The 27,731-nt window shown below is 44.5% G+C and overlaps 1 protein-coding gene across 4 annotated transcripts; it reads left to right on the top strand.

Annotated features, from left to right (window-relative positions):
* Positions 1-789: 789 nt before the first annotated feature.
* SLC26A3 (solute carrier family 26 member 3) lies at positions 790-27,731 on the top strand. Of its 4 annotated transcripts, XM_083575135.1 has the most exons (21): positions 790-918; positions 1,003-1,188; positions 3,468-3,607; positions 3,843-3,953; positions 5,252-5,415; positions 6,546-6,710; positions 7,431-7,583; positions 8,964-9,046; positions 10,874-11,021; positions 11,180-11,293; positions 11,386-11,463; positions 13,951-14,046; positions 15,957-16,063; positions 17,601-17,670; positions 17,761-17,853; positions 18,975-19,070; positions 21,092-21,325; positions 22,496-22,550; positions 24,186-24,334; positions 25,305-25,367; positions 26,277-27,731. In XM_083575135.1, exons 2-21 carry the CDS (start codon positions 1,058-1,060, stop codon positions 26,298-26,300), a joined length of 2,274 nt encoding a protein of 757 aa, XP_083431261.1. In that variant the 5' UTR covers positions 790-918; positions 1,003-1,057; the 3' UTR covers positions 26,301-27,731. The 4 variants fall into 4 exon arrangements, 3 of the variants coding, with proteins under 3 accessions (XP_083431261.1, XP_083431260.1, XP_083431262.1); XR_014539391.1 differs by lacking the exon at positions 790-918 and having other exon boundaries at positions 1,002-1,188; positions 25,305-25,803; positions 26,065-27,731; XM_083575134.1 differs by lacking the exon at positions 790-918 and having other exon boundaries at positions 1,002-1,188.

Genomic DNA, 27,731 nt, shown 5'->3' with positions numbered 1-27,731 from the left:
TGTTTAGTCGTTTAGTCATGTCCGACTCTTCGTGACCCCATGGACCAGAGCACTTCAGGCACTCCTGTCTTCCACTGCCTCCCACAGTTTGGTCAAACTCATGCTGGTAGCTTCGAGAACACTATCCAACCATCTCGTCCTCTGTCGTCCCCTTCTCCCTGTTATAACATCCCTTAAATGTTAGTGTTCCATTTCCCCACCATATAAAAGAGCCAGTGTTGTGTAAAATGGTCAAGAAGGTGGCTTCTACATGGGCTGTGGAGAGAAGTGAGGGGCAGATGGGGCTCATCCGCCTGGGAAGGGAGCCCATCTAGGAGAAGGAAAACTTCTTAATACATCTAAATACATCTAAAAGCTAGAAGCAACACAAATATTTAGAATGATCACTTTAAAACAGAAGCAATTGAGAAGAACTAATAGCTATTGTAAAGCCAGAGTATTAAGGACAGGCCATAATAATAAATTACTGGAACAAGCCAAAATCCCCCCAATTATAACTAATAGGTTTCTTCCTCATGTTTGGGAATTCTCAGTTTACAGAGAATGAACCTTTGGCTGTTGCTTACTGTAAATCTCAATATGACTCCAAACTCACCCACAAACCAAGTTTCAGGTTCCAAAATTTGCTGAAGTGTAAAAACAATGAAAGCCAATAGTGTACCCTTTTCTCATGATTATTACAGGAAACATTAAAGAAACACACACACACACACACACACACACACATCCTGGCCATTTCAAATTCCAAACTTTTGGCTCCTTTATAAGCAGCCTGCCTCCTTTATTCTTGAGCTTTCTTTTTAGGGGCAAGGGGATGCCCCAGAGATGCCCCACTTTGCAGTGTGAAGAGGAAGGAGGAAGCAGGCCATTGAGAAAAATATAACGCCTCAATACCGTTCCGTTTGATCTTCAAAGTTGGTAATGCTTAATTTAGAGTTCACTCATCTGTGGGCTTCGTAATATTAAGCTATTTTAAAAGCACACTCTGTTATTTGTTTTCAGGACTTTAACGCTAAGGAGGACTCCGAAAGCTCGTAGGGGAGTGTTTTCTGGAGACATGGTGGAACCTGTGGGCAACCAGTATGTTGTGGCTCGGCCACTGTACTCAGACCTGGCATTTGATGAGGAGCATCAGAAAGTGCCCAGATACCATAAAAACTTTGTGGACCATCTCAGATTATGCTTTAGGTAAGAGATGTTCTTTTGTAAACAAAATAATAATAATGGTGCCATGGGGTAATTATTCAGGATTTTCTACCCTCTTGGTAAGATTTTTCAGCTGGTTTCCGAAAAGATTTCCAATCATTTGTTCCCCACTGGGTCCTGCATATAGCGTTCTGGCATGTTAAAGGAGAAAACAAGAAAGAACCACCAGCTTCAAGGACTTGTCTTAATTCTCTGAGTAGTTCAATGCACAAGGGACACTGGTGGCACTGTGGGTTAATCACAAGAAATGCTTTTAAATACCCTGGTGACTTTTTGCAGTTAAAAAACTTGTCTCCAGCCCTTGCAAGCTCCTTTTTTCTCAGCCTGTGGGTTAAACCACAGAGCCTAGGATTTGCCGATCAGAAGGTAGGTGGTTCGAATCCCTGCAACGGGGTGAGCTCCCGTTGCTCGGTCCCTGCTCCTGCACACCAAGTGCAAGTAGATAAATAGGTACCACTCCGGTGGGAAGGTAAACGGCGTTTCCGTGTGCTGCTCTGGTTCTCCAGAAGCGGCTTAGTCATGCTGGCCACATGACCCAGAAGCTGTACGCTGGCTCCCTCGGTCAATAAAGTGAGATGAGCGCCGCAACCCCAGAGTCGGCCATGACTGGACCTAACGGTCAGGGGTCCCTTTACCTTTACCTAGTTCAATGCACATAACCAAACTGCTACTCAAATCAATCCCGTTTGCATAATGCTCTGCGACCCATCCAAACAAGGAGGCAAGACCAATCCTGAAGAGTATGGGAGACAATACAGTGGTACCTCTGGTTAAGAACTTAATTCGTTCTGGAGATCCATTCTTAACCTGAAACTGTTCTTAACCTGAGGTACCACTTTAGCTAATGGGGCCTCCTGCTGCCACTGCACGATTTCTGTTCTCATCCTGAAGCAAAGTTCTTAACCCAAGGTAATATTTCTGGGTTAGCAGAGTCTGTAACCTGAAGCCTCTGTAACCTGAAGCGTCTATAACCTGAGGTACCACTATATAATATTATCCCTACATTTCAGGGCTGGCCCAGGACCCTTTGCCACCTGAGATGAAAGACAAAAGATTTCCACTACATTTCCTTGTTCAGAAGCTGGCTGGGCTGGTGCCTGAATCTTTGGCTGTGTACAACATTGCCAGTTACTACTCTGGCTGCACTGCTGGTGCATGTAAACGCGGTGTTGCCCAGAGTTAACCTGTAGTTTCTTAAATGCTGCTGTGCTGCTTGATGCTTTTTCTCTCAAACCAGCATCGGTCTGAAAGGAAACCTCAAGCCACATTCATTTCACAGCTAAGTGGAGGTGTGTACGTTTGATTTAGCCGTTGCCCATGGGCAGATGGCAACGCAGCAGGAGCCGACAGAAAATCAAGACCAGAAAACCAAAAGCTATCGGCCCCTTCTGCGCTATCAGAAGTTTCTGTCCTCCCGGAGCATTCCTTATCGTAAACCACTCTGGAAATATTTGAACCGGAGAACAACATAGGAAGGTTTTAAGAGATCAACAAACAAGCAGATCCCAGACCTAATGCACTACAAATGCACTGGTATCGTGTTAAGAATGTGTTGCTGAATAATACCACAATAAAACACCAGTCTATGGGGCCATAACAGTGCAATTCTAACCATAGTATGTAAGACCTCCTGAATTCAATGAGGCTTACTCCCTCCCAGGTAAGTGGGTTTGGGCTTGCAGACCCTCCAAGTGTCCCTGTTTTCCAGGGACAGTTCCGGATTTACAGAAGCTATCCCGGTTTCTGATTTGATCCTGAAATATCCCGCTTTTCCTTAGGACTTTTGTATTTTCACCAGAGAAATGTTTGAGGGTAGAAAGTTATGTGACCCCGGAGCCAAGGGGATAAGTAACTATACAACCTTTTGAAGACATCTGAAGGCAGCCCTGTATGGTTAATGTTTAATGTGTTATCATGTTTTTAAATATGTTGGAGGCCACCCAGAGTGGCTGGGGCAACCCAGTCAAATGGGCAGGGTATAAATAATAAATGATGTTGTTGTTGTTGTTGTTGTTGTTGTTGTTGAATTAGACGTTCCTATTTTCATCAGAGAAATGATGAAGGGCATAATTTGCTGTCTTCAAAACAAAGTTTGGGTATTTGCAGGTTCTTTGCCTCTGCTTAGACTTTCCTGATGAAAAAGGTATCGTCGTCTTGGTAGCAAACATTTTTTCTGTTATATACATTCTCATCCTTTTATTAGACCCAGCTGGGGACATCAGTAGTTTAACTTTTGCATGATTCAATCATTCTCTTTTCAGCTGCACTCCACAAAAAGCAAAGAAAGTAGCTTTTAATTTGTTTCCTGTCATCTCCTGGCTACCTGCCTACCGCTTCAAAGACTGGATTCTCAGCGACATTGTTTCGGGAATTAGCACGGGGCTCGTAGCTGTTCTACAAGGTAAATATTTTCTTTTCATATTAGAGATTCCTCTATATCATTGGTTGGGAACCCATGGCTCTCCAGATGTTCAGCTCGACTACATCTCCCATCATCCCTGACCATTGACCATGCTGGTGAGGGGTTATGGGAGTTGGAGTCCAACATGTTCTGGAAGGTAGCCAACTACTCACCTCTCCCCTAGATGCAGTCAAATTCTCCAAGGTGATGCACTTTTTCTTCTCTCTAATTTTAGGTCTAGCATTTGCTTTGCTGGTAAATATTCCTCCAGGCTATGGACTCTATGCAGCCTTTTTCCCAGTGATTATATATTTTTTCTTCGGCTCTTCCAGACATATATCGGTTGGTAAGTTGAACTGCATTCCAAGGGACCTTGGCACAGTGCCACCTTCTCTCAGATTTTAATTCACCTTACCTAGACTTCTTCCAATAGAACATACTGTAGCTAGGCATCACTTCTAAGAATGGCTGTTCCAGTACATTGTGCGATAAGGGAGCCAATAGTGCCACTGGCACAAGACCATAAAACAATATGCTATACCACCATGGTGATATCTTGATAGAATCACATGCAGATATGTCAGCATAAATATTTAGGAGCAAGGTGGTTTCAGTGGGTATTACAGAAAGAAACATGGAACAGGTAAAGAATAGGACCGTAATTCAGAGTTATGTGCAAGGAGCCGATAATGTTCCATCTACTTTCATGATGGGAAATATTTCATGTCTACAAAGCATTTCCTACCACTTAAGGGGAGAGCTCCTTTTTCTCATGGAGCATGCACACCAGAAAGGCGCTCTCATGTACCTTAGATCACTCAGTCAGAGGTGATTTGACTAAAGGCCTAGTCACACAGAAGCCTACATAAGTTAGTCCCATTGATGTGATCTGTCCGCACATCAATGGGACACACACACACACACACACACACACAGGCATTTGTTTCCAGCCACAAGTAAAATGCAGTGGATTTTTACCAACAACCTTGTTATGGAATCACAGAAGTGGAGGGGGCCTCGTGAATCATCTAGTCCAACTTCCCGCTTAATGAAAGAAATCTCGAAGCAGAGAATCCTTTAAAAATGGCTGTCCAGCCTCTGTTGGAAGACCTCCAGTGGAGGAGAATCCCCCATTCCTCTAGGTCAGTGTTTCCAAAACTTGGGCCACCATCTGTTTTTGGACTACAATCCCCATCATCCCTGACCACTGGTCCTGCTAGCTAGGGATGATGGGAGTTGTAGTCCCAAAACATCTGGAGACCCAAGTTTGGGAAACACTGCTCTAGGTCAAGGGTGGGGGAACCTTTGCCCTTCAGATGTTGCTGAACTACAACTCACAGCATCCCTGACTATTGGCCACGTTGGCTGGGCTTGATGGGAGTTGGAGTCAACAGCACCTTGGTGACTCAACAGCTCCCCATCTCTGTTTGAGGTAATCAGCTTCGCTGTTGAACCATCAAGAGGTTACCCAGAAAACAAAATTCAGGATGAAGAACATAGTGCAATCTGAATGGCTGAAAAACTCTTTAACAAACGGAGGGGGATTCTAATCCTACTTACTCTTAAGAGTGCATGGCGCAAGTTTCTCTTATTGATAGGATCTTTTAAGCTGAAGCTCTTACAATGCCAACAATATCCACACAGGTCCTTTTCCTGTCCTGAGCTTGATGGTAGGAGGCGCCGTTATAAGAATAGTCCCAGATCCAGTGAGTAACAGCACGCTAGCAAACAGTACATTGATGGATGAGATAAATCAGAAGAGAGTCGTGGTGGCCGCATCGGTGACTATGCTTGCGGGAATCTTTCAGGTAAGTATTTCCAAGCAATATCTGTAACTCTTGTCTTCATCTGTTTATCCATCCCTGATGCTCCAATCCATCAAAGCATTAGATCATGCCACAAAATCACTCCACATTGTCCTGCGAGAAGAAAGGAAGCACACTGTTGAAAAGGGCCAGCGACACAGGTCACTCTAATGCCCAGACGCTCTCTTTGCACCTGACACGAGTCAGTTCATGGGCCGTTGTTCCAATGGATGGAAAGCCCTATATGGTTACGGACCATAATACTTTAAGGACCACCTCTCCCCATATGAACCAGCCTGAACTCTGAGGTCTTCGTCAGAAGCACTTCTTCATATCCCTCACCCAAGGGAGGTGCGGAGGGTGACCATATGAGAACAGGTCTTTTCAATGGTGGCCTCTCCATTTGCGGAATGATATTCCCAAGTAGACTCGCCTGGCACCATCCTTGTCAGTCTTTAGGCACCAGGCTAAGATCTTTTTTGTTTACCCAGGTCTTATGTTGCCTCCAAAGGTAGTGCTTATCGTTTAACAGGCAGGGGGACAGGACTTGTTCACATTAATATTTTACCATGTGAGCATTTTATGTCTTTTGACACTTTTTCTGGTTTTAAGTTCCCAGCATGCAGTTGGACAACAGATCAGGGACGGAGCATTTCAGTGTGATTGTAAAGCCCCCACAGGGTGTTCTCATGGGGGTGGCAGCACCTAGCCCCACATGAGGGAGTGTGATGATGTAAGAAAATGTACATGAAGAGCGCTTTTTAAAAAGCCCGGTTTATAGATACTAAGCAGTAATATCAGGAGACTAGCAAGATTGCTGGTTCTTTTCTGTTCTCTCCCCCTCCCCCCCAATTCTTAAGACCTTTATTAAGAGATGCTTGCCGTTTGACTTGAAAAAATCAGGTGTATATTTCATACAAATTATAAATGAGATTCTTAAAAATCCAAACTCACCAGATATGAAACAATTAAAAAACCTTTAAAGGTGTATTGAGGAAAAACAGGCCTTTAAAAAACATGTTTGTCGCTCCAAGAAGGAGACCACTTCAGGTAGAAATAATAAAAATCCCATAATGTTTCTTTTCGGTTCTGCTCCCATAAAAGCAGCGTTTGTTTCTTTATGTCTCTTCCAGCTGCTGTTGGGTGTGCTGCGAGTCGGCTTCATTGTTATCTATTTATCCCAATCGTTAATAAGCGGATTCACAACAGCTGCAGCCATCCATGTTGTCGTGTCCCAACTGAAATTCATCTTTCAGCTGACGGTTCCTGGATATAATATACCTTTGGGAATTATATGGGTGAGTGTTTCTGATCCACACCCGATTATCCCTCGGGAGCGCCACCACTTTCTCTAACTATTGTGAGGTATTTGAGAAGTAATCACAAGAAATGCTTTTAAATACCCTGGTGACTTTTTGCAGTTAAAAAACTTGTCTCCAGCCCTTGCAAGCTCCTTTTTGCTCAGCTGGTGGGTTAAACCACAGAGCCTAGGACTTGCCGATCAGAAGGTCAACAGTTCAAATCCCTGCGACAGGATAAGCTCCCGGTGCTTGGTCCCTGCTCCTCCCAACCTAGCAGTTTGAAAGCACACCAAGTGCAAGTAGATAAATAGGTACCGCTCCAGCGGGAACGTAAACGGTGTTTCCGTGCGCTGCTCTGGTTCGCCAGAAGCGACTTAGTCATGCTGGCTACATGACCCGGAAGCTGTATGCCGCCTCCCTCGGCCAATAAAGCGAGATGAGCGCCACAACCCCAGAGTCGGCCGCGACTAGACCTAATGGTCCCTCCCCAGCCCAACGTTTGCAATATCAATTTATATATTATATACAGTTTCCTCCAAGCAGCTCAGTGCAGTGTTCTTTATTCCTCCTTCCACCGCCTATAAGTGATGGACTCTGAGGCATCCAGTATCATTACTACCTTAGTAGTGCTTGAAACAAGACATACAATTGCTAAAGTAAATTACCGTAACCCTTTCCTGCATCATGGTTGTTGTTGTTTTCTTGTGTGTGCAACAGACGCTGAAAGGTATATTCGAGCAGATTACAAAAACGAACATTGCAGACCTTGTCACTTCGCTGATCATCTTGGTCATTGTGTTTTTCGTGAAAGAATTGAATGAACGTTACAAAACCAAGCTCCCAGCTCCTATCCCCATTGAACTCATTGTGGTAATTGTTTTTCTCTCTCTGTTTTTGTTGTTTTTTAAAAGGAGGGGGAGCCAAGAGTTATTTATTTATTTGTTTACATCAGGGGTCAGCAAACTTTTTCAGTCGGGGGCCGGTCCACTGTCCCTCAGACCTTGTGAGGGGCCGGACTATATTTTTTTTTGGGGGGGGATGAATGAATTCCTATGCCCCACAAATAACCCAGAGATGCAGTTTAAATAAAAGGACACATTCTACTCATGTAAAAACACGTTGATTCCCGGACCATCCGCAGGCCGGATTTAGAAGGCGATTGGGCCAGATCCGGCCCCTGGGCCTTAGTTTGCCTACCCATGCTTTACACAGCTGGTCCTACATACTGATGCAAACCGTTACACAGCTCGAGGTAAAGAATACTGTTATACAAAAAGCACGAAAGAAAAAGAGAGCCACCTATAATCCTCTTCGGTTGGTGTTTTCCTGGTGTATCAAGTTGTCTTTTATGAGGAAATACAGCTCATTTAAAATTGCATCACACTATAGTTAAGCAGATGGGTGGCGCTGTGGTCTAAACCACAGAGCCTAGGGCTTGCCGATCGAAAGGTCGGCAGTTCGAATCCCTATGACGGGGTGAGCATCCCGTTGTTCGGTCTCAGCTCCTGCCCACCTAGCAGTTCAAAAGCACGTCAAGTGCAAGTAGATAAATTGGTACCACTCTGGCGGGATGGTAAACAGCGTTTCCATGCACTGCTCTGGTTTCGCCAGAAGTGGCTTAGTCATGCTGGCCAGATGACCCGGAAGCTGTCTGCGGACAAACGCTGGCTCCCTCGGCCAGTAAAGCGAGATGAGCGCCGCAACCCCAGAGTCGTCTGCGACTGGACCTAACGGTCAGGGGTACCTTTACCTTTATAGTTAACAAGATAGGTTCAGCAAAGTATGGGCACAGCAGAAGCCCTGTGCAAGGACTTCTGTTTGTGCAACAAAGCTTATCCCACTGTCCCCTCTAAACAACCCAAAATTGCCACAGGGGGCTTGGGATGCACAAAGCAGATGGAACGTTTGTCATGGTGCGACACTGAACCCTGTGTTACAATATTTTTGACAAGGTCACCGCAAAAACGATGCCAAACTGTTATGATTGTGATGGACTACAACAAGGTGCCAGCCCCCCTCCCCATTTCAATATATTTCAATATAGCCTGGGCTTGTTTGGCCATTTTAATGAGCTCTTTATTTCTGGAGCCTCAGGTGTAATCAGCTAATATAAATGTAAGTAGCTAAGATAAATATGACAATATGGAGGCAAGTATTATGGCAAAGGTTTAGCAAATGGAATATATGTCTACTTGCTAGCTGAGAAACACCTTGCTGAAATCTGATGCTGGCTACTTTGCTTCTTTCCAGACTGTCATCGCAACTGGGTTATCCTATGGTTTTGATTTCAAAGGGAAATTCCAGGTAGACACTGTTGGAAAGCTTGAAAAGGGGTAAGTACACCCTATTCTTGAATGGGAATGGCAGTGCCACAAATTTAAGATAAAAAGCTTTTCATTCCAAGCAAAGTTGTGGGGAACGTATTTACCACACCTTGACCCAAATATAGAAGGACGGTCAAAGGACAGTTAAATGCTTTGTAAATGGGTCCTGAGCTATGAGCTATAAGCCATGAGTTTAATGGGAGGTATTAATATGACCAGTCACCTTCGGAACAAAAAACTTCACCATCTCCAATGGTATTCTTCAGAAGGAGGTCTCTGGAGGCTTTGTAGTCTTGGGGTTTATTTTCGAAGAAACAGACTGAAGTTATCTAGAGGCACAACTTAAGCAGTTTAGTAGACAGCCAAAGCCTATTTGCTCCCACACAGGATCTCCAGTGGGTGACAGCCAGCCCCCCCCCAAATGCATTACAGTGTTACCTTGGTTCGCAAACTTAATCCGTTCTGGAAATCCATCCAAACCCAAAGCGTTCAAAAACCAAGGCGTGCTTTCCCATAGAAAGTAATGCAAAACGGATTAATCCGTTCCAGACTTTTAAAAACAACCCCTGAAACAGCAATTCAACATGAATTTTACTGTCTAACGAGACCATTGATCCATAAAACGAAAGCAATAAACAATGTACTGCAGTCATACAATCAATCAATCAATCAATCGTCAGTAGCGGAAATGGGTTTCACACAGTCACAAAAATGAAACAAAAAAGCCGCAAAAACAAAAACGCAAAAGAAATAGCAAAAACAGACAGACCCGAGTGTAACACTCAAAATGGAAGTGTGGCACTCAAAACGGAGCATGTTCGGCTTCTGAAAAAAATTCGCAAACTGGAACACTTACTTCCGGGTTTGCAGTGTTTGGGTTCCAAGTTGTTTGAGTACCAAGGCATTTGAGAACCAAGGTACCACTGTATACTGTTATCTCACAGGGCCCGATGCTCTGTTTTCCTCTTCTCTGTTGCTCCCTGGGTCCATCTTGTTTTCTGACCCAAACTACTGTTTCTATTGTTTATTTTCACATGGAGACTGAAGTACATCTTCCTTAGCTGGGGGTGGAAGGAAAGAGACAAAGGGAAGTGTCATTTCAGGACCTTCCAGTTATTTCTTGAAAAAGCAATAACAAAAGCCAGCCTTGGGGTGGAGGAGAGGGGAGAGCCATTATTATCATAGCGTAGAACGTATCTGCTGCTGTTGTTTCCAATCCTGGTGGTGCTGGTTCATGGTGGGGGTGGCTGTGGAAGCTCAGGCTCATTGACCTGCATTAAAAAGGTAAAGGGACCCCTGACCATTAGGTCCAGTCGTGGCCGACTCTGGGGTTGCGGCGCTCATCTCGCTTTATTGGCCGAGGGAGCCAGCGTACAGCTTCCGGGTCATGTGGCCAGCATGACTAAGCCGCTTCTGGCAAACCAGAGCAGCGCACGGAAACGCCGTTTACCTTCCTGCCAGAGTGGTACCTATTGATCTACTTGCACTTTGACGTGCTTTCGAACTGCTAGGTTGGCAGGAGCAGGGACCGAGCAACGGGAGCTCACCCCATCACGGGGATTCAAACCGCTGACCTTCTGATCAGCAAGTCCTAGGCTCTGTGGTTTAACCCACAGTGCCACCCGCGTCCCAGCTTGACCTGCATTAAGAGACAGCAAAAATGGAGTCAATTCACTCTGTCCTGTCCATATTAAAGTCAGTCACACTTGCAAACACTATAGATTGTGCTGTGTGTGATACACACGCATGGAGGCAGCACATCACATCTTTCTTAACATGCTACAAAGGTTATTTATGCCCTGCTTTTTTAAAACCCCCTCTGACCTTTGCTTCCAGGTTTCAGGCTCCTTTTTCACCAGATGTAGGTATCTTTGAAAGCTGTGTGGGTGACGGTTTCGCTATTGCCATCGTTGGCTTTGCTGTGGCTTTTTCTGTGGCGAAGGTGTATTCCATAAAGCATGATTACCCCATTGATGCTAACCAGGTAAGTGATCGCTGCAGATGCCAGTTCTACATTTAAAGAACCTAGGATATTGAGAGGAATGTGAATACCTTTGAAGAAAATAAATAAATTGCCAAAGAAGGCTTACAAAATGCCTTGTCTGGTCATAATATATAAATATCCTTTTGGTGTTTTTGAAGGAATTAATCGCCTTTGGAATAGGCAATGTCTTTGGCGGTGCGTTCAAAGGTTTCGCTGCAAGCACTTCGCTGTCCAGGTCGGGTGTGCAGGAAAGCACGGGAGGCAAAACCCAGGTAGGTATTGGATAAGACGAGATCCTGCACTAACTGAATTTGAGAAAGCAGTATTCTAGGATGCAGACTGACAATGGGCTTTTCTCGTGCAGATTGCTGGACTCCTCTCAGCTGTCATTGTCTTGATTGTCATCTTGGCCATAGGTCATCTTTTGGAACCATTGCAGAAGGTACGGACTTCTATGTGCATAACAACCATTCAACAAATAATGCCATTCTTTCCAATGGCACGGAACAAAAACTGTAGCACCGCCAGTGGAACCTAACGCCATGCTTGCTCGATATTCCCCAGATCAACATAAAGTACCGTATTTTTCGCTCTATAACACGCACCCGACCATAACACGCACGTAGTTTTTAGAGGCGAGAAATCCGTAGGCATGCCACCCGTAGGCGTTCCCTCCATAACACGCACAGACATTTCCCCTTACTTTTTAGGAGGAAAAAAGTGAGTGTTATGGTGCAAAAATTTTTCTGTGCAAGGAATTACCTGGCAGCAGGAAAGCAAGGCTCTAAAATGGCCCACATTTTTTCACTTCCTGAGCTAGAGAATAAAAACAACACCCCACTTCCCAATAACAATGGTAATAGTAAAAATAACTGGCAATTTGCCATGTCTCGATGCCACAAATCTGCCACCTTGGGGCAGCAACTTTGCTCTGCCTAACAGTACAGTGGTACCTCTGGTTACGTGCTTAATTCATTCCGGAGGTCCATTCTTAACCTGAAACTGTTCTTAACCTGAAGCACCACTTTAGCTAATGGGGTCTCCTACTGCTACGGCGCCACCAGAGCACGATTTCTGTTCTTATCCTGAAGCAAAGTTCTTAACCTGAAGCACTCTTTCTGGGTTAGCAGAGTCTGTAACCTGAAGCGTATGTAACCTGAAGCGTATATAACCCGAGGTACCACTGTATAGGTGTTTCTGTTGGGGTCTATATGGTTTACTTGGCATCTACACCATACATTTAAATCAAATTTATATCGCTTTACTGGTCATGGCTCCCTCCCCACCCCCCGTCGGGAATCTTAGAGACTGTAGTTTACTCATTGCAGAGCTACAAATCCCAGCACCCCAAACAAACTGAAGTTCCCAGAATTCTTTGGGGGAATGAACTTTAAAGCTCTGGTGTGGATGGAACATCTAGTCTCATCACAGGGTTTTAGAGAGAATCAAGGCCCTTCTATAGAATAATTAAGTGTGTAAGAAGGCCTCTCATCTCCAATTAAAAAAAAAAAGTATTGTTGGGTTATTCTGACCTTGCTTAATATTTCAGCACTTTCCTCATTGTGGATTGAGGAAAACAGTGCAGGCGAGTTGAAAAAAAGAAGGTATATTTGGTGCCACTATTTTTTTCCTCATGGTGAATCTTTCATGTTGCAGTATATGCATTACACACCATAGCTGTCAACCGTCCCTTATTTGGCGGGAACTTCCCTTATCCCAGTGCCGTGTTCCGCTGCTGTCCTGGATTGATGATGTCCCTTAAATTTCCCGGGTTTCATGCTCGCCCGGCTCGGGAGGGAAGCAGCGGCTCAGGGGCCTCCACTGCGAGAGAGAGCACGTGCACGAGCTGCCGCGTCTCCGTCTCTCCCTTTTCCCCCTCAGGGGGCATGTCGTGAGGAGACAGGTAGTGGTGGGCGGGCAGGCAGCCACTCTCTTGTGAGACTTCCGCCACGCTGCCAGGGGAAGCCGGAGGCGGCAGCGGCTTAGGAGGCAGCCTGAGGGAGGAGGAAGAGGAGGGGATGGGGAGGGACGCAGAAGGGCGGCAGTTCAGCGGCCGCTGTGGCGCCGCAATCGCCTCATGCTGGGCTCGGGGGCAGTGTGGGCGAGAGTCTCTCTCCCTCCCCCCCCTCTCTCGGGCAGAGAAGGGCCGATGGAACTCCTCGCACCAGGACGACGGCAGCCCCGATGTGCTGCTTAGCATCCCCTCCAACCAGTGCAGAATCTTAATGTAGTGATTTCCCCCTCTGCATCCCTTTCATAACTCTATTTTTATAAATCATTTGTCCAGCCATAGTTCAAATTTTTACTACAAGTTTTCTGTCAATCCTACCAATGTATGTAACTCTTTACAATAGCTTTTCAACTAAGTTATACACTTTCCCCATGCTTTATTAAAGAGGTCCTCTTCCTGGTTTCTAATTCTGCCTGTAAGCTTTGCCATCTCGACGTCATTCATCAGTTTTGTCTGCCACTCTTCTTTGGTCAGAGTTGTAGACCCTTAGGATCATCTAGTCCAATCCCCTGCAAAACAAAGTCAGTCACAGCAAAAGCAGCATGGCTCCATCAGTGCCGGATTTCTGTATAAGCTAAGCAAAATCCCTTATTTTGGCTGCTGGTCCCTTATTTTCAAATCTGTAAGTTGACAGCTATGTTACACACAGCAAAGTTTGACATCATAGTGGTGAAAGGAAGCAAGGAGGAAACAGGGGAGAGAAGCAGCAACACCCTGGGAGTCACAGCATTTGAGTACACACAGCACTATTCCCCCCCCCATCTGACCTTAAACATGGGTCTCAGCTATACAGCTGCAAATATAAGGTTTTAAGTGCGTTTTAAGTGCATTATACAAAAAAAAAAAAGCAATTACATCGTTTTTTAAAATATGTGTCTAGATTTCACCATGAAGTGTGTTTTGTTTTTTCATTGACAGTCAGTCCTCGCAGCTTTGGCTCTGGGCAATTTAAAGGGAATGCTGATGCAGTTCAAGGAGATCAAGATTTTGTGGGGCAAGGACAGATATGACTGCGTAAGTATCCATAACAGCAGAAACCTCGCTGTGAAAGACCCTTGAAATCCCTCCTTTAAAACTGATTGTGAAAGGGGGTCATTCAGAAAATTGTTGCCTGTTGAGTTTTGCCAGACAGAACAAGGAATTCTGACATGGGGGGGAGGGGCATAAATGTTGTGAGGATCCTATGCCCTTTTAAAATGTGGGTTTTTGGGGTGGGCGTGGGGTTATTGGGTTGTTGTTTTTATTTTGATTATGTATTTTGTGGTTTTATCTTTTGATTTTATTCTGTGAAATGCCCTTGAGACCTCCGGTGTAATAATAATAATAATAATAATAATAATAATAATAATAATAATTTGCACTCATTGGCCCCCTTGTAGCGAGCTTTGTTTTATATTTGTTAGGAGAAATGCTTCACAAATCCATAGCATCCACTTAACGCAATTGCACTTAGTTAATAGAATTGGAATGCATTCATGATGTGCACTGTATTTTTCGCTCCATAAGACGCACCTAGTTTTTAGAGGAGGAAAGGAGGAAAGCTGTGTTTTTCTGAGGATCATCTCAGAGTTCTTCAGCTTCTTTTGCAAAGGGGAAAAGCCCCTTTTTTTGAGGATCAGCTCAAAGTTGTTGAGCTTACTTTGCAAAGGGAAAAAATCCTGTTTTTATGGGGTTCAACTCACAGTTCTGCAGATTCTTTAGGAAAGGAAAGGGAGCCGTTTCTACAGTTTCCAGACAGATAATCTAATCAGCCAGTCACATGTCGCTGGGGAAACAAACAGCCTCCGTCTGCAGAACATTCAACAATGGAGGCCTGGGCAAGGGGGCGGAGCCAGAAAGGGAGCCAGCGATCAACCAAACATTCGCTCCATAAGACGCACAGACATTTCCCCTTATTTTTTAGGAGGAGAAAAGTGTGTCTTATAGAGCGAAAAATATGGCATTCCACGGTCAGAGCAATAGTTTTCAAAAGGCCTATCTATAAGAAGGCCAAGCTCAGCATGCATACAAAACCTGCGCTATCACAGAGGCAGGTCAACAATCCATACGCTCCAAAACCCAAGAGAAGCATTTCGGTCGCATCAACGCCATATGTCGGAAGTGTATTTAATGCAGACCTAAAGCACATGGCTTCCTCCAAAGAATCATGGGAGCTGCTGTTTCTTTAGGATGCTGTCACGCGGTGAGGGGTAAGCAACAGTTCCCAGAATGCCTTTGGGGGAAACCATGTGTTTTAAGGTGGCACGGGTGGCGCTGTGGTTGAAACCACTGTGCCGCTTGGATTTGCCAATCGGAAGGTCGGCGGTTCGAATCCCCACGACAGGGTGAGCGCCCGTTACTCGGTCCCAGCTCCTGCCAACCTAGCAGTTCGAAAGCACGTCAAAGTGCAAGTAGATAAATGTGTCCATGTGGGATTGGCAGAATTGACTGGCAGAATCCGTGACCAGGGAGAAGAGTCGGCAGAAGAAGAACGGAAGAAATTTAAGGACTATCTACAAAAATACTGTAATATTAATGAATGTTGAGTGATGTTGGATTGAAATTAAGTGGTTTCTAGCTGTAATGGTACAAAAGAATATGAAAAAATAGTTCTTTTTTCTTTGTATATAAGTAAAAGTTTAAGCTACAATAATTTAAGAAGATGGATAGAAAATAAGGGGTTTTTTAACTGTAATGCTATGAGATAAGGATTTGCTGGATGAACAATTTGAACTGGAATACAAGAAGGGGAGGCATGAGGAGGTCAGGGAAATATGTTATTGAAAAATAAGTTATGAAATTTATGTGTTTTTATTATTTTTTCTTTTTAATTTTTTTTCTTTGTTTGTATAAAATAGAAAACTCTAATAAATATCTTATATATAAAAAAAAAGATAAATGTGTCCATGATACCTGATTGTTCAATATCTATCTATGTTTCTCAGCTTGTCTGGATCGTGACCTTCCTTGCTGGCATCTTACTGGGTCTGGATCTCGGGTTGGCAGCTGGAGTAGGATTCGAACTCCTCACTGTTATATTCCGTGCACAATTGTGAGTCCATCTTCCCAACTTGTCAGATTCGTGTAATAATTATCGATTTAAAAATAATAATTAAAAATGCAATCCGTACAGTTAAATGGTAAAAAAAAAAAAAATTAACGGCCAGAAGACAGAGGCATAGCGTGGGGGTGCCATGGCCCCAGGCGCAATTTTGTGTGCCCCCACAACAGGATCCTTCATCGGAGCCTGGCTCCTCAGCAGAAGGAACTGCTCCTTAGCTGCAGAGCTTGTGCCTGACACGGCTGCCCCCCCCATTTTTTTTATACAAGTTGGTACCCTTGCGTCACAGCAAACATTTTCATAGAGTAAAATGCTGCCGGATGTATTGAGTGTCTACCAAACTCCCATAATGCTGCAATCCTATGTACATTTACTTGAGAATATAAGCCCCGTTGGACTTTCTAAGCGTTCGGCTTGGTCAAACATAAACACGTATCACTTTTATACCAGTATATCCTAGCTGACTCCCCACCCCAGAAAAATCCAGAAATTTATAATTTGATGAGGCTATGGAGAACTTACTGCTAGAAAGAGAACGACATCCCCTTACAGAATTGAAGCAATCAGGGTTTCGTAGGGCAAGGAAATTACTGATCTGGAGCCGTTCCCACACTTTGCAGGGGGCGTTCCGGCCCCTGCTTGCCGTCATTGCTGCGGCGTCATGCTCCCCGGTCAGTCTTCCAATCGGAGGGAACCTTGGGGGCGGGTTTTAGCCGCTCAAATGCTGCCATGGCAGCTCTTTCCCCTCATTGCGCTGCCAGGTTTCAATGGGTCACCCACCCACTCTTCCCTTTAGTTCATCGCTTCGTGCTTGACCTTGCTATGGACCTCTGGTTGGTCGCCTTGCTTGCCCAAGGGCCTGCTAGGAGTTTTTACCCAATTGGCAAATTGGCACCGGCCACTTGGTTTTTCGCCTACCTCATAGCAAATCGTCACAACTTTTTGGTATTGGCGGGTTAGGCATTGGAATATGTTGTTGGTGTATGGAAGGGCAGGGTGTGGCCATCACCTATCCCTTCATTTTATGGGTATTCCGTTAAAGGAATCCGGAGGTCGTGGATCCTGTCCGATGCCCTGCTGGTGGCTGGGGGCCATGGCACGACCCCCGGTGACATCAGGGGAGAGCTTACAGTTGTATTTGCATCAACAGGCTCCCCCGACTGGTGGTTAACCCTTGTTAGACTCACCCCTCCCTGAGGGGGTGGAGTCAAGCTCTGCTGTTTATCCAGTGCCTATGCCAATACCTCTCACATGCTGTAATCAATAAAGTTGTGGCCTTTTCTGGCCCATTAACCTAATATACTGTGTCCTTGTGTCTTTCTTATCCCCAAGCCGGGGGTGGTGGGTCCTTGAATCACAAGTTGGTTTAAACTTAACAATACCGTTCTATACATGGGGAACCAATGGCCCTACAGTTGTTGGACTACAAGTCCCATCAAAGGCGTTCATCTTTATTGAAATGGAAGTCTGAGGAATACCCCTTACGGTGTGTTAGTCAACTCATTTGATTTTTCTATTTTTTTTCCAGTCCAAAATGCACAGTTTTGGCTAATGTTGGAAGAAGCGACATCTACAGAAACAGGAAGGATTATAGAGATGTAAGAACCTGATTCTTGGCTGCAGGAGTTGGTGTCTGCCTGTTGATTGTGAAACGATGTGCTAAACTAATATGCATATTTTTGACCTAGATATATGAGCCAGAGGGAGTGAAAATTTTCAGATGCCCATCCCCAATCTTCTTTGCTAATATTGAATTCTTCAAGGACAAATTGATTGCAGCGGTAAGCATATTGTTATAGATTTGGGCAGGAGACCCCCTGAAACTCTATAAATTAATAAATGGTAGGATTTTGATTACGGTGGTACCTTGGTTCTTGAACGGCTTGGCTTCCAAACACCGCAAACCTGGAAGTAAGTGTTCCGGTTTGCGAACATTTTTTGGAAGTCGAACGTCTGGCGCGACTTCTGCTTGAGTGCAGAAACTCCTGCAGCCAATCGGAAGTCACGCCTTGGTTTTTTTTAAAAAAAAAAATTTTATTAAGTTTTCCATTTTAACAATCCAATCAGATCACATTAAATATTCCAAATTATACAAATACATATCATAAAGTCCAAATATATTGCCAAATTATAAATTTTTGTTGGGGCTTCCCATGCTTCAAGTTCAGTGGGGTCCAATCATCTTATGTTTCTACTGCCTTGAGTTTCGTAACGCCTTGGTTTTTGAATGGTTTGGGGAGTTGAACGGACTCCCGGAACAGATTAATTTCGAGAACCAAGGTACCACTGTATTTGGGATGTGAAGGGAGAAATACAAGCTGCAGAGGAATTCCTGGAATAGCCTATGCAAGACAACCTGGCCATGCTAGGGCCATTAAGAAACAAGACAGGGCCATTGAGGACCATTGGCAATGCAAGAGAACTCTTTCCCCCTTGCTCTGAGACTGGAAATTTGGAAGGTTGCCAGAGTAACTGGGTGAATAAGTCATATTTCTTAAATCTACAATAGTCTCCACTGTGTTTCAATTCTCCAAAAGAACACAAACCCTGGGTGAGTGCCCAGAACCCCTAGGAATCTTGGAGACAGTGGGTGATAATTCCTCAACAGAAATTATTTTTCATGTAATATTGGATATTGGACAGTGAACCAAGGGCTAGATCTACACAGCTATTAAAAAACACTCTGAAAACGCTATGCAAAAAACGGTTGGAAAGCTCACAACTGAAAATAGCCTTGAGTTGAGATTTCAGCTGTATGGTGCCGTCTGGTGTCACAGTGTTAGAACGCATTCATAACGCTGTATTTTGACTAATGTAGCTGAGTGCAAGGTGCATGTAACACTCAGAACTTATAAGAGCGGTGAATTTAACAAGCTAAACCGAATCAAATCAAATGTTTCAGGTTGGGTTTAAGCCACTGAGGGTGCTACGCAAGCGCAACAAAGCCCTGAGGAAAATCAGAAGGATGCTGAAGAAAGGAGAGCTTCAAGTCACACCTGTAAGTGTCCTGCATTCATTCAATGGTGCAGACCTCTCACTGAATTTACAAGTGTCTCATCCCAGTTCACAAACCTTGCAGGAGTCTGAAGATCATTTTTTGAAAGTCACTGGGGCTAGTGGGGGCTCACAAATATTGTTGTTGTTGTTGTTTAGTCGTTTAGTTGTGTCCGATTCTTCGTGACCCCATGGACCAGAGCACGCCAGGCACTCCTGTCTTCCACTGCCTCCCGCAGTTTGGGCAAACTCATGCTGGTAGCTTCGAGAACACTATCCAACCATCTTGTCCTCTGTCGTCCCCTTCTCCTTGTGCCCTCCATCTTTCCCAACATCAGGGTCTTTTCCAGGGAGTCTTCTCTTCGCATGAGGTGGCCAAAGTATTGGAGCCTCAGCTTCAGGATCTGTCCTTCCAGTGAGCACTCAGGGCTGATTTCCTTCAGAATGGAGAGGTTTGATCTTCTTGCAGTCCATGGGACTCTCAAGAGTCTCCTCCAGCACCATAATTCAAAAGCATCAATTCTTCGGCGATCAGCCTTCTTTATGGTCCAGCTCTCACTTCCATACATCACTACTGGGAAAACAAATATTACATATACTCCCAATATTACATATACTCAACACAAGCAGGCATTAGCAATACACTCAGGTGTAAGGCACATGCCAGACTGCCATCAAGTGATACAATGTTCAGCAATGCCATTTTACCATAAGAGACGGAAAGCGGCAGTTTTTAGAGCATTCCTGAGATCATAAAAAGCTGACAGTTGAAGAAAGTGCCTGTACAAACCTGTACAAACTGACATATTTTTGAATTAAAACTAAGATTTCTTTTAAAAAACAAACAAACAAACCCTAAGATCTCTTGGATTGGGGTGTGCAACATTTTTTCTGTCCAGGATCACGTTCCTTCATGAATAATCTATTTGGGGTTGTTCTAGGTCATGGGTAGGCAAACTAAGGTCCGGGGGCCGGATCTGGTCCAATCGCCTTCTAAATCCGGCCCGCGGATGGTCCAGGAACCAGCATCTTTTTACATGAGTAGAATGTGTCCTTTTATGCATCTCTGGGTTATTTGTGGGGCATAGGAATTGGTTCATTATTTTTTGTTTTCTTCAAAATATAGTCCAGCCCCCCCACAAGGTCTGAGGGACAGTGGACCAGCTGAAAAAGTTTGCTGACCCCTGCTCTAGGTTAACTAATCTGGAACGTAGACCAATCGCCTACTACTCTGAAAAGGTCTGCCAGTTTGTTCTCAGCTGGTGGGAAAATGTACTTTTACTAAGTCATATGACCAGGAAAAAATGTTTTGTTTATACAGTGGTACCTCGGGTTAAGTACTTAATTCGTTCCGGAGGTCCGTTCTTAACCTGAAACTGTTCTTAACCTGAAGCACCACTTTAGCTAATGGGGCCTCCTGCTGCTGTCGTGCTGCTGGAGCCCGATTTCTGTTCATATCCTGAAGCAAAGTTCTTAACCTGAAGCACTATTTCTGGGTTAGGGGAGTCTGTAACCTGAAGCGTATGTAACCTGAAGCGTATGTAACCCGAGGTACCACTGTGTGTGTGTGTGTGTGTGTGTGTGTGTGTGTGTGTGTGTGTATACTCAAATAAAATACTGCCAACTGTTCTGAAACTATGTAGGAAGTTGGTGGAGGGACATTTAAAAAAACCAGGGAAAACAAGGAGGAAATGAAGGAACAGGAAGGAAGGAACTCTTAAGTGACTGAAGAATAGACCAGCTTTAGAAGGCATTGGGAGCGGTATAAAATGAAGTTTGGGGCTTAGAGCCTAGGAATCACAAAAAAATAGTGCCTGAAGTAGCCCTATGCTTTCTCTTTCTCACTTAACGTTCTTCTAAGATTTACAAACCGTTACTATCTTAAAGAATTTCTCTCTCATTCCTGTTTCCCCCTGCCCAGCAACTTATCGGTAAACAGGTTACCTGTAGAACCGGCAGTCAAGTGTACTAAGTTATCTTTTCGTTAATAATTGGAATTCTGATCATTTTCTTCCTCTGATACAGAAAGGCTTGATTTGCACTGTTAATGGCATAAGCGACTCTGACGAAGAGCTGGACAACAACCGCATTGAAGAACTGGATCAGCCCACATATACCAAAGACTTGCCGATTCAGATAGACTGGAACTCAGACCTTCCTCCCAACATCATGGTTCCGAAAATCGACACACACAGTGTCATCCTTGATTTCTCAGCAGTGTCGTTTCTTGACGTTTCTGCTTTGAGAGTCCTTGGACAGGTAATTTTCCTCCGTACATCTTCCAGCCAACAAGTGTAAAGCTAATTATTCATTCATTTTATTACATTTGTGTCTCACACTTATTCTAAGCATCCCAAGTGTACATTGCTTTTTTCTGTACCCCTTTTTGTAATGCGCACTACAAACCTGTGAGATAAGTTAGAATGATAAATCAGTGGCGTAGCGTGGGGGGGTGCAGGGGGGGCTGGCCGCACCGGGCGCAACATCTGGGGGTTAGGGTTAGGGTGCGCAAATCCACAGGTTAGGGGGCGCAAATCCACGGGTTAGGGGTGCAAATTACTTGCCTTGCCCCGGGTTCTGACAACCCATGCTACGCCACTGTGATAAATGGCAAACAACTGAATTTAGTCCAAGTAACAATTTCAACCTGAGCTTCCCAAGTCCTAGTCTGACATAATACCACGCTGGAACAAAATACATTTTTTTCTGCATAGCTCATTCAATGGACAAAAACCTGTAACTCTAAAGAACCACAGAACAGGCATGTTTTAGAAATCTATCGATTGTTTGCATTCTTCAGGACATGTCAGATCTCACCATGCGGTAAGAGGGGGTGAGAAACCAGGCATGTGAAAGTGACGGGCAAAAGTTGACTTTACTATGCCAAACACAAATGTGAAAATCCAACCTAAAATTACTACAGTCGTACCTTGGAAGTCGAACGGAATCCATTCCGGAAGTCCATTGGACTTCCAAAATGTTCGAAAACCAAAACACAACTTCTTATTGGCTGCAGGAGCTTCCTGCAGCCAATCGGAAGCCATGGAAGCCCCATCAGACATGCTTCTTCCGAAAGAACATTCGAAAACTGGAACACTCACTTCTGGGTTTCGATAGTTCGGGAGCCGATTTGTTCGGGAGCCAAGGCGTTTGAGATCCAAGGTACGACTGTATACTGTAGCAATAAGACACAGCATAGATATATTACTTTGGTGTGTTCAAACCACATTGGGCATGTTATTTCATTAATCCTGTATGGAAAGCCAGAATTACCATCCAAATATTGCAGACAGGAATGGGAGAGTGGGGAGGAACTCTGAAGTTTGGAAGTGGTGACTTGCTTACAGTCACCTAGTAAGCTTGTGACAGAAGCAAGCTTTTAACAGTTCATCCTGCTGTCAACCTATCTGTAAATTTCTCATTTAACAGACTTTGAAAGAATTTGTCCGGATTGATGTGGATGTATATATTGTGGGAGCACACGGTGAGTTGACCCCGTTCTATTTATTATTATTTAAAGAACAGCAGTGGCATGCTCAAAGTCTGTGTCTTAAGTCTGCCCCTAAAATGCTAAAAGTACTTACTTACGCATGATTCCCAGAAATTTCAGTGGCACTTTTTCTTCAGTTGTACAAGTGATGAACACAATGTAGCCTGGCACCCCAATATTAAATATAGCTACCCAGAAATAGATCTCAGCTACTTACAATACACAGTTAGAACAATTTCCTCAGAGGCTATCTGAGGATGAAGCTATTTGGGATGCTGGTGGCGCTGTGGTCTAAACCACTGAGCCTAGGGCATGCCGATTGGAAGGTCGGCAGTTCGAATCCCCGTGACGGGGTGAGCTCCCGTTGCTTGGTCCCTGCTCCTGCTAATCTAGCAGTTTGAAACCACGTCAATGTGCAAGTAGATAAATAGGTAACACTCCGGCGGGAAGGTAAATGGCGTTTCCGTGCGCTTCTCTGGTTTCGCCAGAAGTGGCTTATTCATGCTGGCCACATGACCCAGAAAAACTCTCTGCGGACAAACGTCAGCTCCCTCAGCCAGTAAAGCAAGATGAGCGCCGCAACCCCAGAGTCGTTCGTGACTGGACTTAACTGTCTGGCTTCCTTTACCTTTTTAAATCTATATTTTAAGCTTTAGGTCACATAGAGTACTCTTGCTTTGTACCAAATGGCATCAACGTTAAACCAAGGTCCTGTGGAGTTTGGGGTGATGTTGCCTGATGTAGAAAGGCAGAGCACAGCTAACAATGAGCAGTTAAAACTGAATCTTCTAGTCGCTCATAGGAGTAAGCCTGACCTTTTGCAATGATGAGAGATACCAGCTGATCTGCTCTGGCCTGTTAGTGTAAAGAGATTTCCTTCCTGTGGAGGCTTATCTACCTAGAGCTTCTTAGGCAGAGCAAGATGGGTGCATCCCTGCCTATCATCTCTCCGATTGCCAGTTCCAAAATCTACTGCCAGCTTAACTCCTGACAATCGGTGTCAGGTGCTGGGTTTGCCTCTCTGTTTGTTTCAAAGCGAAACATTTCTGAAAGTGAAAAGTTGGGAAGCCCGCGACCAAGTTCCTGAATCTGAAATAAAATATTGAAAGACCTACATTGGCTCCCAGTACATTTCCGAGCACAATTCAAAGTGTTGGTGCTGACCTTTAAAGCCCTAAATGGCCTCAGCCCAGTATACCTGAAGGAGCGTCTCCACCTCCATCATTCTGCCCGGACACTGAGGTCCAGCTCTGAGGGCCTTCTGGCGGTTCCCTCGCTGCGAGAAGCCAAGTTACAGGGAATCAGGCAGAGGGCCTTCTCGGTAGTGGCACCCGCCCTGTGGAACACCCTTCCACCAGATGTCAAAGAGAAAAATAACTACTAAACTTTTAGAAGACATCTGAAGGCAGCCCTGTTTAGGGAAGCTTTTAATGTTTAATAGGTTATTGTATTTTAGTGTTTTGTTGGAAGCCGCCCAGAGTGGCTGGGGAAACCAGATGGGCGGGGTATAAATAATAAATTATTATTATCATTATATTATTATATGTTAAATAAATTTGAATGTTGTGCTTGAGATTTTTTACTAACCTTTTCTCCTGGCTTGGAAACCTGTTTTCTTCCCCCCTCCAGATGGCGTTCTGGATAAACTGGAAAGATGTGGATTTTTTGATGATGAAATTAAGCCATCCATGTTTTTCCTCACCGTCCATGATGCAGTTTTATACATATTGCTAAAAAAGGACCTGGAGCTCAGCGCACCAAAGTACAAGCCCAATATGGTAAGAAAAATGCTGCAGTAACTGCTCTTCACTTGGGCAAATGTCTTACCTTTTGTTCATATTAGAAACCACAGCTGTACATTTGCATATAGGTAGGTTTCTAAGATCATCCCTCCATCCATAGTAACTTGGCCTGGAGACAGATTTGGTTGAAGTAAAAGTAATTCCTGTTGCGAGTAGAATCTCAAACTGAAGTACTGAGGTCAGTTTGGCAAAACTACGAACAAACTTATACTTTAAATGCTGTGTTGGCTAGGGCTGGTAGGGTGAAAAGCAGGGAGGCCAACAGTAGGTGGCGCCGTAGGCAGAGCCAATTCATTCTACATTTTGCCCCCATGTTGAACCTGAGCCATCTCCTGGACCGGATATAAAGAAGGCAGGAAGGGACTGCCTGAGTGCAGACTGAGTGCAGGTAGTGGGCAGTGGCCGACTTGGGCTTTAAAATTTCAGCGATGCCCTCTGCCACACCAAAACTTAGTGCCCCCTCCACCTCCCACCTTCCATTGTTTGTCATTGTTGACGTGCCCTTTGTGGCACCCTCTTGGCTTGGCAGGTGAACCAGTTGCGCTCCCTTAAACCCGCCTCTGTGGTGTGGCAGCACCCCACTTGCCCTAATGGACCAGCACCCACTACTAAGGCTGGGCGATATCTGGTTTTCAACATCGCAATATATATCACCAGATAAACATTGCGATATGCCGATATATCGCAATGTCTGAAATAAGGATGGAGCTACGCAGAGCAGGCTGGCTTCCTGGTTTTCCCCGCATGGTGATTTTTGCATAGCCCACAAACATCATGATTCGCGATATATTGCCAGGTCAAAAATCAAGAAACCGATATCACGATATGGACTTCAAACTGGTTTTGGATGATGTATTGATATATCACTCAACCCTACCAGCTACTTAAAGGAAAGAAGAGAAACCCATATCCCTCACTAACTCTTAACACGTCTATTCCATCACAGGAAACAGAAGACAAGGATCATTATGTAATCAATACAAATGGACTACGCAGTCGGGAGCTCATGGTAAGGGACACTTCCCTACCCAATTTTTAAAATCATCAGTAAAGATAGAAGCATGGGGGGGCCCTATTGCCCTGAAACAGATCTGCTAAAAGAAAGAAGTGCAGTCCCTTTTACAGGAAGGTAGAACTGAGGCCCCAATAGGCACGGTCAGCTTAAGTATGCAATGCAAGTAGATAAATAGGTACCACTCCAGCGGGAAGGTAAACAGCGTTTCCATGCGCTGCTCTGGTTCGCCAGAAGCGGCTTAGTCATGCTGGCCACATGACCTGGAAGCTGTACGCCGGCTCCCTCGACCAATAAAGCGAGATAAGCGCCGCAACCCCAGAGTCAGTCACGACTGGACCTAATGGTCAGGGGTCCCTTTAGCTTTACCTTATGCCTTCCATTTGACTGGCTCCATCAATATTGCTATACCTTATGGCAGCGACAAATCACCGTATTTTTCGCTCTATAAGACCCACCAGACCATAAGACGCACCTAGTTTTTGGAGGAGGAAAACAAGAAAAAAAATATTCTGAATCTCAGAAGCCAGAACAGCAAGAGGGATTGCTGCGCAGCGAAAGCAGCAATCCCTCTTCCTGTTCTGGCTTCTGGGATAGCTGCGCAGCCTGCATTCGCTCCATAAGACGCACACACATTTCCCATTACTTTTTAGGAGGGAAAAAGTGAGTCTTATAGAGCAAAAAATACGGTAAGCAGTGGCTGCGTATCTAGTCAACAGAAGACACAACTGCATAGTGACGGTCAACTCCTAACATAACTTGAAATTTTGGGAGACTGCTGGGGGAAGGCGTTTTTTACTTTATTTTTGATATTAATATTTATTTGTCTTTTTCTCCCGAAAGGCAAACTCAAAAGCAACTTGCAAAAGCTGAGCCATTTTTAATTTGCTTCTTTCCACCCCACAGGCACCATCAGAAACAAAATTCTAATTGTCATACCCACTGATGAGCAGGAAACCAATTGTTGGGAGTATAAAACTGTTGAAAAACCATCTAGACATTGTCGCTGTTGGGGGAACCAGTTCAGTTTTGGAGGAAACCGTTTTATACCATGGGTGTGTGTCTATATGCCAATATTAATTCTGATTTGACTCTTCCCACACTTGTGCTAATGTAACCAGAACTGTACCACTGAGACACAAGAGAGAAGTACCGGCTGAGAAAGGACACACAGGTACAAAAAGTCTGAAGATAAAAAAACCCCAGCTCCTTGATGGCTAAGGGGCACAGAAAGTTGAGAGGGGGGAATTGACAACTTAGTCAGTCAGGTGGTTGGAACAGGAAGACAGAAAAATGTGGAGTAGAAAGAATCACCTCATTGTCTGAAAGTGCTATTTTTCTAGAAAAATGAGGCGCCAGAAATCACCATGAACACCTCCCTTGTTCTCTTCTACAGTGGACGCTCGGGTTGCGAACGTGATCCGTGCGGGAAACACGTTTGCAACCCGCAGCAGCACATCTGTGCATGTGCACAAGTGCCGAAACCCGGAAGTAACCTGTTCCAGTGCTTCTGGGTTCGGCACAGTGCGCAACCCGAAATCACACAACTTGAAGCGTCTGTAACCCGAGGTATGACTGTAATGGCAATGTCGCCCATCTGAGAGATGCTGGAACTGATTTCGAGAGAGTTCCTGCTGAAAAACTAGGTGACTTCCTAGTTCGCACTAGAAATATATTTTTCAGTGTCCCAGTGGACAGAAGAGAAAATTATGCATATAAATCAATGGAGAAACATTTAAAAATCAACGTAGCTAGGATTGAGCAGTGGTACGTTCACCCACCCCACCCCACAACAAAACCCCACCCCATGCTGGGGAAAGAGATGGGGGGGGGGGAAATACTTGAAACAGGGGAACTAAGCATACCCATAGCTGTCAATTTTTCCCTTGTCTTGCGAGGAATCCTATTCGGAATAAGGGAATTTCCCTTTAAAAAAGGGAAACGTTGACAGCTATGAGCATACCCTGTGGGCATGGATGGGGGAGGGGGGTTGCAGTAACCGGGGGGGGGGGTGTTTGTGTGAATGGAGTCATGTAGCTGGAGCCCTGAACAGAAGCACTCCTCACGGCAACATTTTGTATATGTATACTATTAAAAAAATGCCGCACTTGTAAATGTATAAAATGAAAAAGTGGAAGTTTGATATTATAAAATACTGAATTGTCAATCGGCCATCTCAAAAGTTCAGTGTAAATTCAGCACCAGCCCACAGAACATGTATATTTGTAAATAATTCAAGAATAAATTGTACAGTCATGAGTGTAAAATTGTTTATATGACAGTTCAAAATATTTTCCATTTTATACTGTCCTATGTTTTATCTTGTATATATGACCTGCATAAAGGTTTTTTTTTAAAGGC

The sequence above is a fragment of the Podarcis filfolensis genome, assembly GCF_964270895.1.
Source record: "Podarcis filfolensis genome assembly, chromosome: 10".
NCBI lineage: Eukaryota > Metazoa > Chordata > Lepidosauria > Squamata > Lacertidae > Podarcis > Podarcis filfolensis.
The sequence above is the reverse complement of the archived record's forward strand: the minus strand, read 5'-3'. Positions and strand labels throughout refer to the sequence as shown.